The following is an 18,395-nucleotide window of genomic DNA, read 5'->3' as shown; positions in this document are numbered from 1 at the left end:
AGTGCACACTGTGGCATTGCCTGAGAAAGTTCTCTCTGGTCATAATGAATTTTTTGTAAAGGCATTTTATCTCAAATCTAACTTTTTGTGATGACCAATTTAAAGAGAACAGTGTATGACTGTGAAATTTTGTTTCCTGCTCGGGACAAATGCTGCAGAAACTGTTGTGATGTTGAACATGGCTTATAAGGATAGCGCTATGGGAAAACTCAAGTGTATGAGTGGTTTTTCTCATTTCAAATAAGGTGAAATGTCGATTCATTGGAGGTCTGTCAACTTGTAGTGCATTTGGAGTTCGTTCCACCAAGTCAGAGTACTAATCAAGCCCTCTATTTCAAGGTTCTGAAAAGATGTGTAATAGTGTGTGACAAAAAGGGCCTGATTTGTGGCAGATAGGGGACTAGTTTTTCCACCATGACAGTGCACCTACTCACGCAGCCATCTCATTGCACCAGTTTTTGGTAAAAACCAGCATGATTCTCTTGTCCCACATACCTGACTCTCCTAACCTTGCTCTGCATGACTTTTTATTTCCGTGAATGAAAAGGGACAGAAAGGACAGTGATTTGAGGACATAGAGGAGGTGAAGAAAAAAATGAGGGCGGTGCTGTCAGCCATCCAAACATGAGTTTGAAAAATGTTTCCAAGGATGGAATAGCTGATTTGACAATGCAATGGAGAGTACTTTGAAGGTTTTAAGGTTGTTTTGTAAAAAGAAAAAAAAACTTTAAATACATAGTTTTGAAAAAAAATTCTGTTTTTTGGGGGGATCCCTCATATTTTTCACTATGAGAAGTATAGCTTTTTTTTTTTTTTTTTTTGAGAAGTATAGCTTTTTAAGAGTTTTCTTAATTGATCAATATTGGTATTCCAAGACCTTCAAGGAATACATCTCAGTGTATGATAATGGCAATTATTGATGAGATTATTATTTAATTTTTTCTAGTTGGTTAGACGCAAACTCTGAACATCTTGTAGAAAGGGATTATGAATCATCCTGTAAAATATGGAGTGGAAAGGAAATGATCTCTCACTTATACAAAATGGGCATCACCTCTGCTACTTTTCCCATTTTGCAGGTAAATTGTTTTTATCTGTGAAAGTATATAGTAGATTAGAAGTGGTCCAATAAACTTAGCAAATAGTGATTTAATAAATCTAGCACTTTCTTTTGTTTTATTTAATTCTGTAATTTTGGTAATCTTTAAGTGATGATAAATTACAATTAAGACAAAGTAGCACTGTTTAGTTTGAAATAAAAGACACTAATTGCTTTGTTTAGGGGTAAAAATTATCAATAGTTTTAAGTTTTAAATTAATTTTGTCTCCTATATTTGTCTAAATTTTAGAAAATAGAGAAGAGACACATTTACATTTTGTTGACTTTAAGACATTATAACCTGGAGTTTATGAGTAACAATTATGAATAGGCTTTGAGATACCGTGAGCCTTATGATGGTAGATGTATAATTTTATGCATTTATATTTTTGTACCTTTTATTGAATGGGAATTTCATAACTTTCATTATATTCTCTAAGAGGTTTTAATATAAAAAAGCTAAGATTTGTTCCTAACATCATTACCATGAGCATTCTGGATATATGAATACTGAAAAGGAAGGTTTTTTAACAGATATGCTTGTAATTTTTGTCCTGCATTTTAAAATATCATGTAGTATTATTCTATATTGTGACGTATATTGATAATTCTTTTTGCATAAACCTTTTGCATTTTATAAGTTAGTCATACTAATAGTAAATCAGATAAATTAAACTGTCGTGTATAAAGTGGAATATTACAGAACAATAAAAAAGAATCAAGTCCTGCTACCACAGCAGTAATTACAGATATGTTGATGGAAAGAAATCACATATAAAACTACAAACTCTCTGATTTTTTAAAAAAATGAAATTTAAGACCAAAAATCAAACTCATTGCTACAATGTCAATTCCAACTCATAGACAGAGTATAGGGTCTCCAAGGCTGTAAGTCTTGGAAACTGAAAGCCGCATTTCCTTCAGCAGAGTACCTTATACTTAACCAAAAGTGCCACGCATCCAAACCGGAAAACCAGACTCAGTTGCCATGAGTGAATCCCAACTAACAGTGACCATAGGACAGGGTAGAATTGCTCTTGTGAGTTTCTGAGGCTATAACGCTTTATGGGGATAGAAAGTCCCATCTTTCTCCTAGGGAGCTGCTGGTAGTTTCAAACTACTGATCTTACAGTTAGCAGCCTGACACCTAACCCACAGCACCACTAGAGCTCCTTATATGACAAGCAAAATGAAAAGCATAACAAAATAAAACACTATGTTAAATACAAAGTGGATACTAACTAGTTCATTAGTTTTACCATGTGCAGGGCAGGGAATCATTTCATGTGACTCTTTAGCCCAAGTCTCAAACTCCCATCAAACAACCTGTCCTGCAGGGGTCTGGTAAAAAGGTGGAGGGAGATACTGATAGGATTCACCTGTGAGTAATTGTGAACAAGATTCCCTGGGATGCCATCCCGCTGTGTATAAAATGAGCCCGCTGAGAAGCAGGTGGAGGGATCTTATGACCAGCAAGAGCCAACAATTATCAGTGGATCTTGATTGTATGTTTGATCGGTTTCATACTGAAGAGGTTGATAGAATTCTTTAATTCTTCATTGTTTAGTAGCTGGTGTGTACATTGAATAATAGTTGTATTAAGTGGGTTTTCTAGTAGATATATGGATACTGTCCTATCACAACATTACACTTCAAGATATAAGTTTTGGGGGTGGGGCGTTGGTAGTGGTGATGGTGGTATATCCACTTGATTCTGAGTTTAATCTTTAGACCAAGGCTGTTTGCCCTAAACAAGGACTTTGTGACCAAGGGCATTTTCTGTCCTGGCCCCTCCCCTCTCTCTCTCAGAACATCCTCACTTCTAATGTAAAGTTGGTTGTATTCTTTTTAAGAAATGCAATTTCCCACCAGAAGAAGGAAATCCTGAGTTAGACCCTACCCCCGGATTCCAGCCATCTCAAAGAAAGACGGCCTCCCCTCCTCCCTTCACAAACACAGAGGCCGCCTCTCTGTCGGGACAGCTATGTCTACTGGACAAAACCACCTGATTAATGGAAACAGTGGTTATGGTTTCTGAGAGAAAGAGATGGGTCTGAAGACGAGATTAAGAATGTGACCCCTCCACCACCCTGAGACCAAAAAAGACAAGTGTTATTAATTGGGCACAAGAAATAAAAAAGACTTTGATATTTTGTTTTCTGAGTTACAGGTAGCAGGAACTAGTGGGAGATCGGGAATCATGGGTGTGGGTGAAGAGCTGGGAGGGGCTTGATGGCTGGAGGTCTACCCCGCTTAGCCTGTCACCGCGAAAGGGTCACAGTTGGCAGAGGGGCGGCGTTCTTCAAAGTAACCCTTCTCCTGGCTGGCAATCTGAGGAAGGCAGATGCTAGCGCCTCGGTTGGCCACACCCACAGAAAAGTCGGTGATGTTGGAGGTTTCGTGGAGTCCACTGAGGCGCCAGGTGTTGTCCAGGCCCCCTTGGGGTCATAGGCTCCGTATTGTCTCTGGATGGTCTCCTCTATGTGCTTCAGACCATTCTCTTCCAGCATGGCCTTGGTGCTGAAGTTGGTATGACAGCCTGCACCATTCCAGTTCCCAGGGAGGGGCTGAGGATTGAAGGTTGCTGTCACTCCAAAGCCTTCACACACGTGGTGCAGGATGAAGCGGGCCACCCAGAGTTGGTTCCTCATGTCGATTCCTTTACAGGGTCCTATCTGGAGCTCCCACTGGGCAGACATGACCTCGGCATTTGTCCGGCCAATCTTCATGTCAGCATACAAGCAGGTCGGGTAATGAGCGTCCACAGTATCCCTGCCTTGGGCTTTGTCTGCTCCCGTATTGCAATACTAGGGCCCTTGGGGTCTAGGAAAGCCATTGGAAGGCCAACCAAAGGGGTGCCCATCTGTCCCCAGGAAGGTGTACTCCTGCTCTATTCCAAACAAGGGGTCACCATGTCCATTATGAGTTTACAGGTGTGCCTACAGGTGGTCTCTGCAGGCTTTCGGTTGTACATAGACTTCACAGAACACCAGTTTGTTAGGGTGCCTGCGGAACGGTCCCGGAACATGGCAGCAGGGATGAGCTACATGTCACTGTTGAAGCCTTCAGACTTCCACTTGGGCAACTCTTCCCCACACGGGCTCCCAGTCCAGGGTTCGGGCTTTGCAGCGTAGTCCTCCAGTGCTATCAATCCAGATATACATGGCTTGGACTTTTTCGCCGTGCTGCAGAGCCAGGAACATCTGCTTGACACCTTTGTTCACATGGGAACTTGAGGTGGCCATGGTGGATGGTGTTCTGGGCTGCAAGCTGGCTGGAGGGAGGGCAGGCAGCGAGATCCAGGTGTACTGCTTATGAGCTCCACTCTACTCCCATTCTTAGCTCTCAAGATAAATCTTAAATATGACACCATTCCTCTTGAATTTGTCATTCCTGACTTAATAGACCATTATGATCGTCCGAATCAAATTGATTACTGCCAGTCCATTTCTGCTAATACCAAGGGTTTTTATGCATTCCAATTCATTTTGAATGTCCAATTCTTATAAATATTCCAATTACTAATGGATGTTTCCAGCTGTTGGAATTGTGTCCCACCAGCAAATGAAGGTCCCCAAAGCTGTGCTCCATCTACATCACTAAAGTTGACTGTACTTTGACAAGGCAACTATTTCCCAGTTGTATTTTAAGTGCCTTCCACTTAAAGATGAGGGACTCATCATCAGGCACTGTTTCAGACAGTGCTTCACTGCTATTCATAAGGATTTCGGGAGTGGACCACTGCTTCCAGGTTCTTAATCTGGAAGCTCTGCTGAAACCAGTTTGTTTGTTTGTTTGTTTCAATAAATTAAACAATTTTATTATGACTCTGTTACCATGATTACAGAAAATATCATTGTGATTTTTAAAAATCATTTTATTAGGGGCTCATACAATTCTTATCACAATCCATACATACATCCATTATGTCAAGCACATATGTGTATTTGTTGCCATCATCTGAAACCTGTTTTGCATGGTATTTAAAATACCGATGGCATGATTCCGAAGATCACAGCAACAGAAAAGCCACCACAGTATGACAAACTTGATACGTGAATGGGTTTGGACAGCTATGTCTTACTTCATTCATTAGCTGATAGAAATTTAGATTGTTCCTATGTTATGAATAATGCTACTGTGACCATATATGTACAGATTTTTGTATGGATACGTGTTTTTAGTTCCTTTAGCATGCATTTAGGAGTGGAGTTATTGGGTCCTATGGTAACTATTTTTAACTTAAATTTTTATGCAACTGCCAACCTTTACAGCAACTGAACCATTTTATAATCCTACTAGCAACGTATGAGGATTTGTTTCTCTACATCTTCATCAGTACTTAATATCTGTCTTTTTCATTACAACCACTTTTGTTGGTGTGAAGTGACAGCTCGTTGTGCTTCTGGTTAGTATTTTCTAATGACTAACGATGCGGAACCTCTTCAGAGGCTTATGCTCATTTGTCTTTCTTTGGAGAATGTCTATTCAAATCCTTTGGTCTTAAATTGGACCATGTGTTATTTATTGTTGAGTATAAAAGTTATTTATACATTCTGGATATAAAGCCTTAATAATCATGATTTGCAAGTCTTTTCTCTCCTCCATGGGTGCTGTAGGCTTTTTAACCAGTAGTTGTTATTAGGTTAAGAACATTTTCTATAATCCTAGTTAGCTAAAAGTTTATGATTTTTAAAAATTTATTTTAATAAATCACTTCATTGGGGGCTCTTACAGCTCTTACAATAATCCATACAGATTACTGAATGTTTTCTTACTGCTCCCTCTCTACTCCCAATTTTCACTTCCTAGTGCTTCTTTAACTTTTTGATTCCCTTCAACTTTTGTAGTTGTTCTTTCTCGTGTTTATCCCATTTTCCTAAATAAGATGTGGGTTCTGCTATTTTTGAGTCTGAGTTTTCAGATTCCTTCCCTTACCTCTGTGCTTTTTCCGCCTCCATTATCTCCTCATTCTATTCTGTCACCATAATTATGTCAACATTCAGTGTTTGTGTATTATCATATATGTATATATATAACTTGTGATAGTAAAATTGTGTAAGTTACTTGATTACCTTTTTATACAACCTTACGTTTCCTTGGGAATATTAATTATCTGAATTTTTCTTTCTTTGCTTAGTTTTCTACATAATCCCCAACTAGCTGCCAGAGTTACAGGAAACCTGGCTGGAAGCAAGCTGGGAATTGTTAGTCCCATGATTCATCATGTAGGTAGAATTTAGTTGAGTCCTTTTGGGCCGTACTTTTAGTTGTTCTAATAGTGTAAGTTGCTAGTGTTGGAGAGCTATAGCAACCTAGATGAAAGATGTTGCTGGGGAAACTTGATTTTATTTTTTTCAAAAAATTGATACTTGTTTCATTTTTCTAAGTTCATATTGTTTACATCTCTTGGTCTTTTTTGACAAAATCTTATTTGTATTATTTAGTTAGTACTGTATTTTGTTCAGTCGAGATGGATTTTTAGTTTTAGAGATTTATACTATTTTACAACATATCTAAAAATTAAAGTTTATCTTATTTTAACTTATCCTAGTTAACTTATCTAAAGTTTATCTTATTTTATTGACCAGACATCATCAATTATAAGACTTGTCAACGATCTCTCATTGTTTCATTATTCAGTTTTCTACTTTACAATGTGGGGAAGCATACTTTTGACTTCTTCTATTTATCTTAAATAATTTCCGCATGACTTGAATTCGACCTTGCAAGTCTGGCTAGACCAGAGGATGTACACTGGTACAGATAGGAAGTGAAAATCCAGGGAATCCAGGGCGGATGAGCCCTACAGGACCAGTGGTGTGAGTGGCGAAACAGGGAGGGTGGGTAGGAAAGAGGGAACCGATTACAAGGAACTATATGTGACCTCCTCCCTGGGGGACGGACAACCGAAAAGTGGGTGAAGGGAGACGTTGGACAGGGCAAGATATGACAAAATTCCAATTTATAAACTATCAAGGGCTCATGAGGGAGTGGGGAGCAGGGAGGGAGGGGAAAATGAGGACCTAATGTCGGGGGTTTAAGTGGAGAGAAAATGTTTTGAGAATGATGTACAAATGCGCTTTACACAATTGATGTGTGTATGGATTGCGATAACAGTTGTATGAGCCCCTAATAAAATGTTTTTAAAAAATTGTAAACCATGGTGTGGTAATAATCTTTTAGAGCAGTGGTTCTCAACCTGTGGGTCATGGACCCCTTTGGGGGTCAAATGACCCTTTCACAGGGGTTGTCCGATTCATAACAGTAGTAAAATTACAGTTATGAAGTAGCAACAAAAATAATTTTATGGTCGGGGGTTACCACAACATGAGGAACTGCTGTATTAAAGGGTCGCACCATTAGGAAGGTTGAGAACCACTGTTTTAGAGGGATTAATACAAGACTAGTCTCAAGGAGTTGGGGATTGATGATGCCTGCAAATGTCCAACTCTTCATGAGACTATTCAGCTGCATGCATCCCTCCCCTTCCTCTGCCCTGGAGTGTATTCCCTCACATCCTGGGTTCTTCAGTGTGCCACAGAAAATGTCTCGAGGTTGAGGATGTCTCATGGCGGTGGGTGCTGTTCACTCCAAAGTTCAAAGATCGGGCAGTTTCAAGCCAAATGTTGGATCCAGAGGATGAGTGCCACTCCTGGCTCTTGCTTGTGATGAGATCCCTCCTCCCGCTTCTCAGCGGGCTCATTTTATATACAACAGGATGGCATCCCAGGGAATCTTGTTCACAATTACTCACTGAATCCTATCAGTATCTCCCTCTACCTTTTTACCAGACCCCTGCAGGACAGGCTGTTTGATGGGAGTTTGAGACTTGGGCTAAAGAGTCACATGAAATGATTTCCTGCCCTGCACATGGTAAAATTAATGAACTTGTTAGTATCCACTTTAGATTTAATGTACAGTGTTTTATTTTGTTATTCTTTTCTTTTTGCTTGTCATATTGGCACACTTTTTCTTTTCAGCCACTTGGAAAAACCATTTCGTACAATTTTACTTAGTTCATTACTTTTGAAGGGCACTAAATTATACCCTAATTGAACAAAAAAGCAGTGAACCTCCTAAATGTCCAACTTAATAAAATGTCTTTAACACAGGAGAATTTAGCTTAGAATTTCATCAGATATTTTGAGTTTTATTATAGCTTTGTAGAGTCCTCCCTACATTGTGATTAATAGGAGTAATTTCTCCCAGGGACATTTGTCTGCTATTCTTCAAAAAGAAGAAAAAGTTTCATCAATTCATGGTAAGGAAGAAGCAAGAGAAATACCTATCATTACTGCTTCAACTCAAATAGTGCTCAAAGGACTTTTTATGGTGCTTGACTACCTTTTTAGGCAAAATAGCAGGTATGTGAAAATTGTGATATGTATTTTTCTTCCTAAAAATGTATCGATCTAATTGGGTGCTTATATGTTTGCTGTATGCTATTGGTTGGGTAAGTAGGAGAATTATAAGCAAGTGGTATGAGTATTACTGCACAGACTCAAGTGAATTGAAATTAGTCTTTATGAAAGACAATGAATTTGTATATTATGTTATCAATAAATAACTTTGTATATTATGAAACCAATAAGTTTATATATTATTTTAATTTAGCATTACATTTGTGGTTTTCCAGTACAAATTTCAGCTTTAAAGGCTATTAGTTTTCTTTTCATTATGGTGTAGATTTGTGTCTTTCAGTGCCAGGATGTCTCTCTCCTGTTGTAAGAAACCTCTATTAAGTACAGTGGGAAAACAAAAGCAGTCAATTTCCCCTGCCCAACCCCTTGCTAAGAGTTCCTGGATGCTGCAAATGGTTAAGTGCCAGACCTTACTGAAAGGCTGATGATTCAAACCCATAGAGGGGCCTTGGAAGACAGGCCTGTGATCTGTTTCTGGAAGGGCAGAGTCTATGGGATACAGTTCTGCTCTGCAGCACTTGGGTTGCCATGAGTTGGAAGTGCCTTGATGGCAACCAGATTCCCTGTTCAATTATGAAATATTGTCATTAGAGTATTGAGTGTGTGGCCTGGATATTGAGATCTATGTGCTTTCTCCAGGGAGGAACTTATCAGTGAAATTGTTGTACTGAAGATAAGATACACAATGCCACTTTTGATTCACTTTAAGCCTGGATGTTTATACCCTCTACTAAAAGACGTTATGAATGAGATGGAATCACAGAGACCATCTGGTTTATTAAAAGATTCTTCATTAAAAATAGAAGAAACATGAGAATTTGATTTTAAAAGAACTTTACATTTTGAAATTAGCTCCTAAAACTGCCTTAACTTTCAATAAAAGTCTTTCCATTTTCTCACGAAATAAGGAGAAAAAAAGCCCCACTCTTTCATTTCTTTAAAAGTAATATTATTTTCTGCTTTATAATTAATTTCATGATATGCTCCTGTGTAGTACAAAGAACTCTGGACGGGAATTTAGGAGGCTTGTGTTTTAATTCTACTAAAAAATGGGAATGGAAGGTGGGTAATAACTGAGGGATGATTAGATTAGAGGATTTATAGTATTTCACCTGCAAATGAACTCATTTTACTACTTAATGCTTAGTTTATACCAGAATGACTAGGTTTAATTAGTGGTGGGTGTTGGTGAAAAGAATGTTATCTTTGAGTGGGAAGATTAAGAGTACTCTCAATTGAATTTTGATATAATCAATTTTACATGTATGTAGGTAGGATATTATATGTCTTAAAAAGTTTCACCATTTAATTAGCATTTTCCTTTTCATCTAGATTTGCAGGTGATTATAAGGTTGCTATTCAACAGACTTACTCTTGGATAAATCAGACTGATATTTCAAGTAGAAATGCTGTGATTGTTCTACCGAAAACTAAGAAACGTTCTCGACAGAAAACTGTGGTGCATGTGCTAAATTTTTGGTGCTTAAATCCAGCTGTGGTATGTCTTTTGTGCTGTAAATGAAAATATCTTCTTCATGCTAAATGTTAATTAAATACTTTTTAATTAACTTTTTTTAATTGACTTTTTAACTTTATGTATCAAATATTGTTACCCTTTAGGCCTTTTCAGATATTAATGATAAAGTTCGGACAATTGTTTTGACATCTGGAACATTATCACCAATGAAATCTTTTTCATCAGAACTTGGTGTTACATTCACTATTCAACTGGAAGCTAATCATGTCATTAATAACTCTCAGGTTAGTATTTTTAAAGGCCCTCAGATGTTCTACCTCAGTACTATTCTATGTGAACAAAAGTACCTGTGTAGTGCCAGCAAACAGACTGTAATAAGTTTAACATTTCAATGTTAAAATAAAATAAAAATCTACCAATTACTTGATAGAATCAACAAACAACAACAGCTCACTTTCCATCTAGTCAATACTGACTCATCGCAATAGCAATCCTGTAGAACAGGGTGGAATCCTCTGGGATTCCAAGATGAAAACTGTTTATGGGAGTAGAAAGCTTCATCTTTATCCCAAGGAGCAGCTGGTGGTTTCAAACACCCAACTTTGAGGATCAACAAAAGAAATACTAATAAATAACCTCCCTTTAACCCAGTGAATACAAATGCATTTTTTTGTAGACACAGTGTTGCAATATACTTATTTGAATATATTTTAGTTGTTTCTAAGAAAACTAAAAACAAACTAAAATTTTTTATTTGATTATTGTAGTTCCTATTATATGATTTTGTTTTTCTTTTCTATTAGATTATGGTATTCTCATTCTTTTTACATCCTCATTCTTCCTTCACACCTAGATTTACACCTGGAATTTAGCAAGTATACAATACTTGGTTGAATATCTGAATGGAAATTATTCTTTTTTTTATATTAAAAGATCATTTTATTGGGGACTCTTGCAACTCTTGCTACAATCCATACATCCATTGCATCAGGCGTTTGTACATATGTTGCCCTCATCTTTTCTAGACATTTACTTTCTATCCAGCCCTTAGTATTAGCGCTTCTTTTTTTCCCTCCCTAACTCCCATCCTCATACCCCCTTGATAGATTATACATTATTATCATTTTCATATCTTATATGGACCGCTGTCTCTCCCCCGTGTTTTCTGTTGTTCTTCCCCCTGGAGAGGGGTGTATGGTTATGTGTCAGTCATTACGATTGGTTCCCCCCTTTCTCCCTTCCTTTTCCCCCTTTCTCCCTGCCCTTCTGGTATCGCTATTCCCAATCCTGTTCCTGGATCCATGTGTTGTGAGCCCCAGTCTCTTATCTATACCTGTGTACATGCTCCAGATGAGTCTGAATTGAGGAGCAGCACTGGGGTCATGATAGTGAAGAAGCCTCAAGGAACCAGAGGAATATGGTATGTTTGATCGATGTTTTACTGCACCCTGGTTGACTCATGCCTTCCCTGTGGCCCCTCTGTGCGGGGATTGTTCCATTGTCTACAGATGGGCTTTGGGTCTCTGCTCCATCCCCCCACCCCCCTGATTCGAACAATATGTCTTTGTTTGTTTGTTTGTTATGTGTCTTCTGGTGCCTATTACCTGTTCCTGATGACTCCCCATGATAGCACCAGCAGTGTGCTTCTTCCATGTAAGCTTGCTTCTCTGCTCAATGGCTGCTTGTTTAACTTAAAGCCTTTAAGGCCCCAGACGCTATATCTTTTTATAACCAGGCACCATCTGCCCTCTTCACCACGTTTTGCTTATGCACCCTGGGTCACGTACCGGTCGGAGGACATTAGGAATAGCCTTCCTGCCCCTATCAGACCAATAATTCCAGGGGCCAGAGAGCCATCTGCCTTGGTGCCAAACAGAATGATCAAAGCACCACCCTGCCTCGCAATTTTTATGGATGGAGACCCATTTAGAGCCCCTGATGCTGATCCTCTGATCCACTCCCTTCTTCTTTATTTGCCCACCTGTGGTTTCTGCCCACTCCCTTTATTGCTTTACCCTAACCCCTGACTAGCTTAACACTCTCCACCACAGAGAAGCATGACTTCTCTGATCCCCCAATGGGGGCCGTGAAGATAGCCCTGGAGTTCAGGACTCCAGTCTCTCTCCCTCTCCCATCTCTCCTTTCCCTCTCCCTTTCCGGCAGTGTGCTGGGGTCCGTGAATCCCTCCGGAGAAATGCAGAATAAACTTCCCCTTTTTTCTCTCTGGCTTGACTTCGGTTAATCTTTGTGGCAAACTTAATACATCCGTTTTGTCTTCAGTGATTGTGTCGGGAGGGTGAGCATCTCAGAATGCTGATTTGTTAGAACAAAGTGTTCTTGTATTGAGGGAGGGTATGAGCAGAGGCCTGAAATCCTTCCACTACCTCAGTGTATTGCTGTATAAATATGTGTACATAGGCCAATACCTCTATTTTTGTGGATTAATGCATTTGCATCTGTACACACCTGTGCTTATACCTCTATCCATTGCTTTGCCTCCTAAGTCCTTCCTCTGTTTCCTTTTACTTTCCTTCTGTCCCACCATCACTTTCCCCTTTTTTCTACCGCTTAGTACTTCCTCTTAGCTAGTTTGCTGTTGCTCCGAACCCTCCGCACCAGGATCTCGATCTCATCCCTATTGTTGACTCTAATTCCCTAGTTGCTCCCCTGTCTATGGCACTGCCTGCTCACTACACCCTGCCCCTGCCGCCCTCACCCCCCAAGTCCCCCCCAAGACCATTGGTCCCACTGCTTTCTCTTCGGGCTTGCTTCCCATGCCTATCTTATATAGTAGGCAAACTGACTATGACATAGACCAAAGAAAAGATTGAAAGAAGAAAAGGAGAGGGGGAAAAAAGAGAAAATGTGTACATAATTCCAGGTCTGTTTGCTGACCTTCATGACTATGTCCGCACTGGTCATGGGGAATCTCCGGGAGCTGTCTTTCCCAGCCTGAAGTCCATTTTCAGGGCTCTTCAGGGGCTTCGTAGCTTTGCTTAGTTCCAGTTGCTGATCTATTATGTTCCCTTCTTGGTTTGCCCCGCTGTGGGGGTTTCAGACTGTACTACCTTCCTGCTGTGTGACCCCAGAATTGTCCTCTGTTGCAGTCTGCCCCAGTAAGGGGACAACATGGCACAAGCTGTTATTGGCCCCACAGTCCCCTCTGTGTGCCAGGAGCTCCCCACAGGGAGGTCGTCCTTTGGGCCTGATGTGCCAGCATGGGGTTCACACCGGGTGTCCTTTTCTCTTCTTCCTTCCTGGTCTGCTTCTGTGTGGGTGTGGCCTGCTGGCCCCTTTCTCCAGCCTGTAGGTTTAGTTAGGGTTGTTCTCTGTCACCCATATTTCTAGGCAGGGGGTCAGATTGGCTCTGGCTGGGGCCAGTCTTGTAGCCCTCTCTTTTGATGCATTCCTCCACATGGCCATGCTGCCCTCATGGTTTGGTATACCGTGGTAGGGTCTGCATACCCACTCCCAATTCTATGGAGACAAACCAATACTCTCCCCCTGGGTGGGTTAGTGCCCTGCTCCCCCCTATCATCATTTCACTTTTGCCTCGCCCTTCTCATCCCCCCCATTCCCTTTCTTTGTGTTGGACCTACATGGTCCTCCTTGGGTTTGGTCTAGCCTTCTCCCGACTCCCTGTACCTCTACCCGAATATTGTGAGATAGGTGGCTTCTCTCCTATTCCTTCTGTGTTGATTACACTCACCTCAGGGGACTCACGATGTACTTCTCCTTGTGATTGGTTGACCTTGCTTAGCATAATTTCCTCCAACTTTACCATAAAATGAAGTGTTTCATGTGCTCATCAGTGCTTTTTAGTGATGTATAGTACTCCATTGTATGTGTGTCAGTTTACAGATCCACTTGTCTACTGATGGAAATTTGAGTTGTTTCTAACTCTTTGTGATTGTGAATTGCGCCGCAATAAACATTGGAGTGTAGATGAATGGTCATGGTTTATTTCTTACCTCTTCTGAAACTATTCTTATAAATCCTCCTATTTAAGTTTGCAGGTTTTATAACAATACCTTAGAAATGTTATTTATACATTTACTTTCCATTGAGCCCTTGATATCAGCTCCTCCTTTTTTCTCCCCTCCTTTCTTCCCCACCACAACCCTCGTGCCCCCTTGACAGATTATAGATTGTTATTATTTTCAAATCTTTCATGACTGCTGTCTCCTTTCCCCTCTGATTTCTGCTGTTCTTCCCCCTGGATGGGGGTGTGTGGTTATGTGCCTTTCATTGCGATTGGTGCCCCCTCTCATCCCTCCCTCTCTCCCCCTACCCTTTTGGTATCGCTCTTCCCATTCCTGTTCCTGGTTCCATGTGTCGTGAGTTTTATCCCTTGCCTGTACCTTTATTCATGCTCCTGTCTAGTCCAGTGTGGGAAGCAGCACTGGGGTCATGATAGTGGGGGGTGAGGAGGTCTCAAGGGATCAGGTATATTGCGTGATCCATCGGTACTCTACTGCACCCGATTGACTCATCCCCTCCCTGCGACCTCTCTGTGGGGGGATGTTCCATTATCCATAGACGGGCTTTGGGTCTCTGCTCCGTCGTCCTCCCCACCCCCCATTCTCACCAATGCATTTTTGTTTGTTTGTTGTTGTGAATCTTCTGATGCCTGCTTCCCAGTCTCGATGACACCCCACAATCGCACTGGCTGGTGTGCTTCTTCCATGTAGGCTTGTTGCTTCACTACAAATATGTCGTATACAATTGATATATGGATTGTAACAAGAGTTGTAAGAGCCCCCAATAAAATGATTTTAAAAAAGTAAAGAAATGTTATTTAATCCAAATTAATTTTTTAAAGAGTGAGCTGTTATTTTTAATAAAAAAAGAAATACAAAGGTTTCTTTTCTGCTAATTTTGGTGGACATCATTTGTAAGCTAGTTAATAAACATGTGTGAAAATCAAATCTTTACCATATCTCAATTTATGATTTTATTCATGGATTTTCAGGGACCAGGGTGTTTATAGAATGATAAAACATGGGGTACTTGACCTTGCAACTTTGTATTAAAATACAGTGTTTTAGTAAATTTTACAACAATCTACAGTTAGATTAACTAGGCCAAGGCCAGATCTGTCTGAATGTTGCAGGATTGCAAATAACTAGTAAGTGCATACCGTATATACTCGAGTATAAGCCAACCTGAATATCAGCTGAGGCACCTAATTTTACCACAAAAACTGCATTAAAAGTGTGCTGGAACACTCGGCTTATACACGGATATATACGGTAGTTTGAGTTTTGTTAGGGTTTCGGATTTTTATTGGCTCTCTACTCCGGTAAGGAATTACAGTTTTGGAAATTCACAGGGGCAGTTCTACCCTGTCAGATAGGGTCGCTATTAGTTAGCATCTACTCAATGGCAGTGAGTTTTTTTATTGAGGAAAGAGATTTAAAAAAAAACAAAACTCTTTGCCCTCAAAGAACTTTCATTCTAAGAATATCCAGGGGTCTGCCTAAACAAATTTTTTATAAATTAAATCTGAATAAAATTAAAGGTAAAAAAAAAATAGCTGAAGGTAATAGAAAAAAACAAAAACCCAGCATATACAAAATAAATTTCCTGTAAATTTACTTGGCCTTATTTTGACACATGTAGTTCAGGCTCCCATATAAATGGTAATTTGCCTGTCTAGTTTAAACATAATTCTAATACAAAATAAAATGTTCACCTCTAGGTTTGGGTTGGTACCATTGGATCAGGCCCCACCGGTCGTCATCTCTGTGCTACGTTTCAACACACTGAAACATTCGGGTTCCAGGATGAAGTAGGGGCCCTTCTGTTATCTGTGTGCCAAGCTGTGAGCCAAGGAATTTTGTGTTTCTTGCCATCATACAAGGTAAGAGAATAGTTATTATTTCTTTGCCTTTGAAAAATCATGTGGAATTACTATGATAGGCTTCTAGGGTTATAAACAGCAGGGAAACTGTTTTTAAAGTGTCATATATTATTTCACTTGTTTATTAATTGACTAAGATACTGCCTTATTATTCTACTGTTTTGCTCAAAAGCCTTAAAGATTTAAAATGATGCTAGTTAATAAGCTGTTTCTAAGTATTTAGTGATGTTATAACAGAAGTACCACAGTGGCTGACTTGCACATAGAGTCATTGATTTTCTCACAGTTTGAGAGACTAGAAATCCAAAGTCAGGGTGCTGGCTCTGGGGAAAGGCTTTCTCTCCCTGTTCGCTCTGGAAGAAAGGTCCTTGTCTCTCTGAGCTTCTGCTCCTGGGTAATCTTCAAGTGGTTGGCATCTCTCTTCCTACCTTGACTCTCCCTCTAGCTTACTTGTTTAATTTCTTTATATCGCAAAAGAGATTGGCTTAAAATATACTCTACACTAATCTTACCTCATTAACCTCATAAACAACACGTTCCCAATATCTATTATAACCATAGGCATAGAGGATAAGATTTATAACACATTTTTTGGGAGGGTGGGCACAATTTAATCCATAACAAGAAGACAGGTTATATATACATTATTTTATTCGTAGGGGCAACTTGATATTTTCATAGGTGAAGGGAAAATGAACCTTTTTAATTGTACTTAATTATACTTTTTTGAATTGTTCAGTAATCAGCATCTAAAATTAACTTTTTAATGTTTTTAGCCTTTTTGCTTCATGTATCTGATAAAAAAAAGGCTAATGATTTTGTAATGATTTTTTTTTCTTGTCTTTAGAGTCACTCCGGTTTCTAATAATATGTTCTTGAGTTAAATTACAATTATATTATGTACGTATTTGGTTCTTCCTGATACTCAAAGCATTGGATCTATATGTAATATCTGATAATAATATAACTTTATTTTTAAAATCTAATAAATTTCACTATTAGAAGTGGCATTTCCTTTTCTCCCATAGGAAATATGCATCAAAAGATAGAAAAATAAGCAAATAATATATTTGAATGGCAGTGTTGTACTTTGGGCTTTCCTATTATCTTTCCATTTGGAGACGTGTCATAACTTCTGGGTGAAAAGGACAATCAAGGTCAGCGTCACCCCACGCTGATTTCCATTAGGTAGAATTCAGACAGACCTCCCACCTCCGGGAAAAAAAAATTTAAACTAATTTTGGTCCTAGTAATCCCTCCCATGATCATTTCTACTTCTCTGCTGGGCTCAGTAATTTGTTGCAATGAGCACACAGGGCTCACGACTATACTTATGATTATGGGGTTTATTAGAGAAATAATAGGTTACAGTTGAGGTTCACAATCAACTTGGAGGTACAGAAACAACGCAGGATACAGTTTTTCAATCAGGACAGCTTTTCTGTAGGCAGGTCTCTCTCTTGGGCCTCCTTCATCACACCTGGCCTACTTTCTGCCCTGCTTAGACAAGTGTTACATAGCCCTTGCTCTGCAGATAAAGTGCCTTAATTCACCCCACTCGACCAGGAACCCTCCTGCCTGGAGGTGCTCAGCACTCTGACCCCATAGGTTCATGTTACAGCTCTTGATCTCATGGGTTTAGGAGAGTCTCAGTCCAGGGACATGGCTTTTCTTGATGGTAGTGAGGTTCTCCTTCCAACTTTTGGGATTGGCTTTCTTTAAAGCAGCATGGCAAAACAGATCAGTCCTGTGAGGTTTCCCTGGATTTTATTTGCCTGGTTCTACTCAAGGGCTTTATATACTTTATTTGCATTAGCTAAATGGTCTAACTCATTGATGGGCCACAAGCAACAGCCTATTTGCATAGGTCTCACTAAATCATTTTATGGGACTTCCATAAAATGGCTTGTTTATGTTTGCCACTTACATAGTTGCCACTGTCCATTGCCATTAAGTCTATTTCAACTCATAGTGATCCTATAGGACAAAATAGAGCTACCGCACAGGATTTCCAAGGCTGTACGTTTCCACAGAAGCAGAGTGCCTAGTAGGTTCAAACCCACTGACCTTTTGTTTAGCAGTTAAGCAATTAACCACTGCATCACCAGGGTTCTTTGTGACTAGAAGGGCCATATTGAAGTAATTCACTGCATGACACCATCCACATATTTACTTAATTAGGCAGAGATGCACTAAAGCAGTCATTTCTCCTCTAGATAAAAGGATTTGTTTTGGAAAGAAATGTAATCAAATTTTATAAGCATACTAAAAATAAAATCAATGAAAACATTTGAAAAATACTTATTAGAAAGCAAATTGTATTCAAGAGTTTGAACATCTCTATCAAACAATTATGTTAAAGACTAATAATTAAGCCTAGAACTAAGCTGCACAATTAAACATGTAGGCTTTTTGGCCTTATCTACTAATATTTGTGGAGACAATTTTCTGCTATAAAATTAGAAGGAAAAATATATATATATATTTTTTTATAAGCCTTTTCAAAGATATCTTTATTTTTATTTTTTTTTT

General features: G+C 39.4%; 1 protein-coding gene across 1 annotated transcript in view; it reads left to right on the top strand.

Moving 5' to 3' along the window:
* BRIP1 (BRCA1 interacting helicase 1) overlaps positions 1 to 18,395 on the top strand; it is a 148,530-nt gene that overhangs the window by 66,921 nt on the left and 63,214 nt on the right. Inside the window, 5 exon segments of the mRNA XM_004706996.2 lie at positions 947 to 1,079; positions 8,312 to 8,466; positions 9,856 to 10,021; positions 10,144 to 10,284; positions 15,702 to 15,863. Of these exon segments, the coding sequence (XP_004707053.2) occupies positions 947 to 1,079; positions 8,312 to 8,466; positions 9,856 to 10,021; positions 10,144 to 10,284; positions 15,702 to 15,863 (757 nt within the window).

Source organism: Echinops telfairi, unplaced genomic scaffold, assembly GCF_000313985.2.
Source record: "Echinops telfairi isolate 266 unplaced genomic scaffold, ASM31398v2 ScPeMD7_7458;HRSCAF=8496, whole genome shotgun sequence".
Lineage (NCBI taxonomy): Eukaryota > Metazoa > Chordata > Mammalia > Afrosoricida > Tenrecidae > Echinops > Echinops telfairi.
Note: the sequence above shows the minus strand (reverse complement) of the source record. Positions and strands in the feature narration are given on the sequence as shown.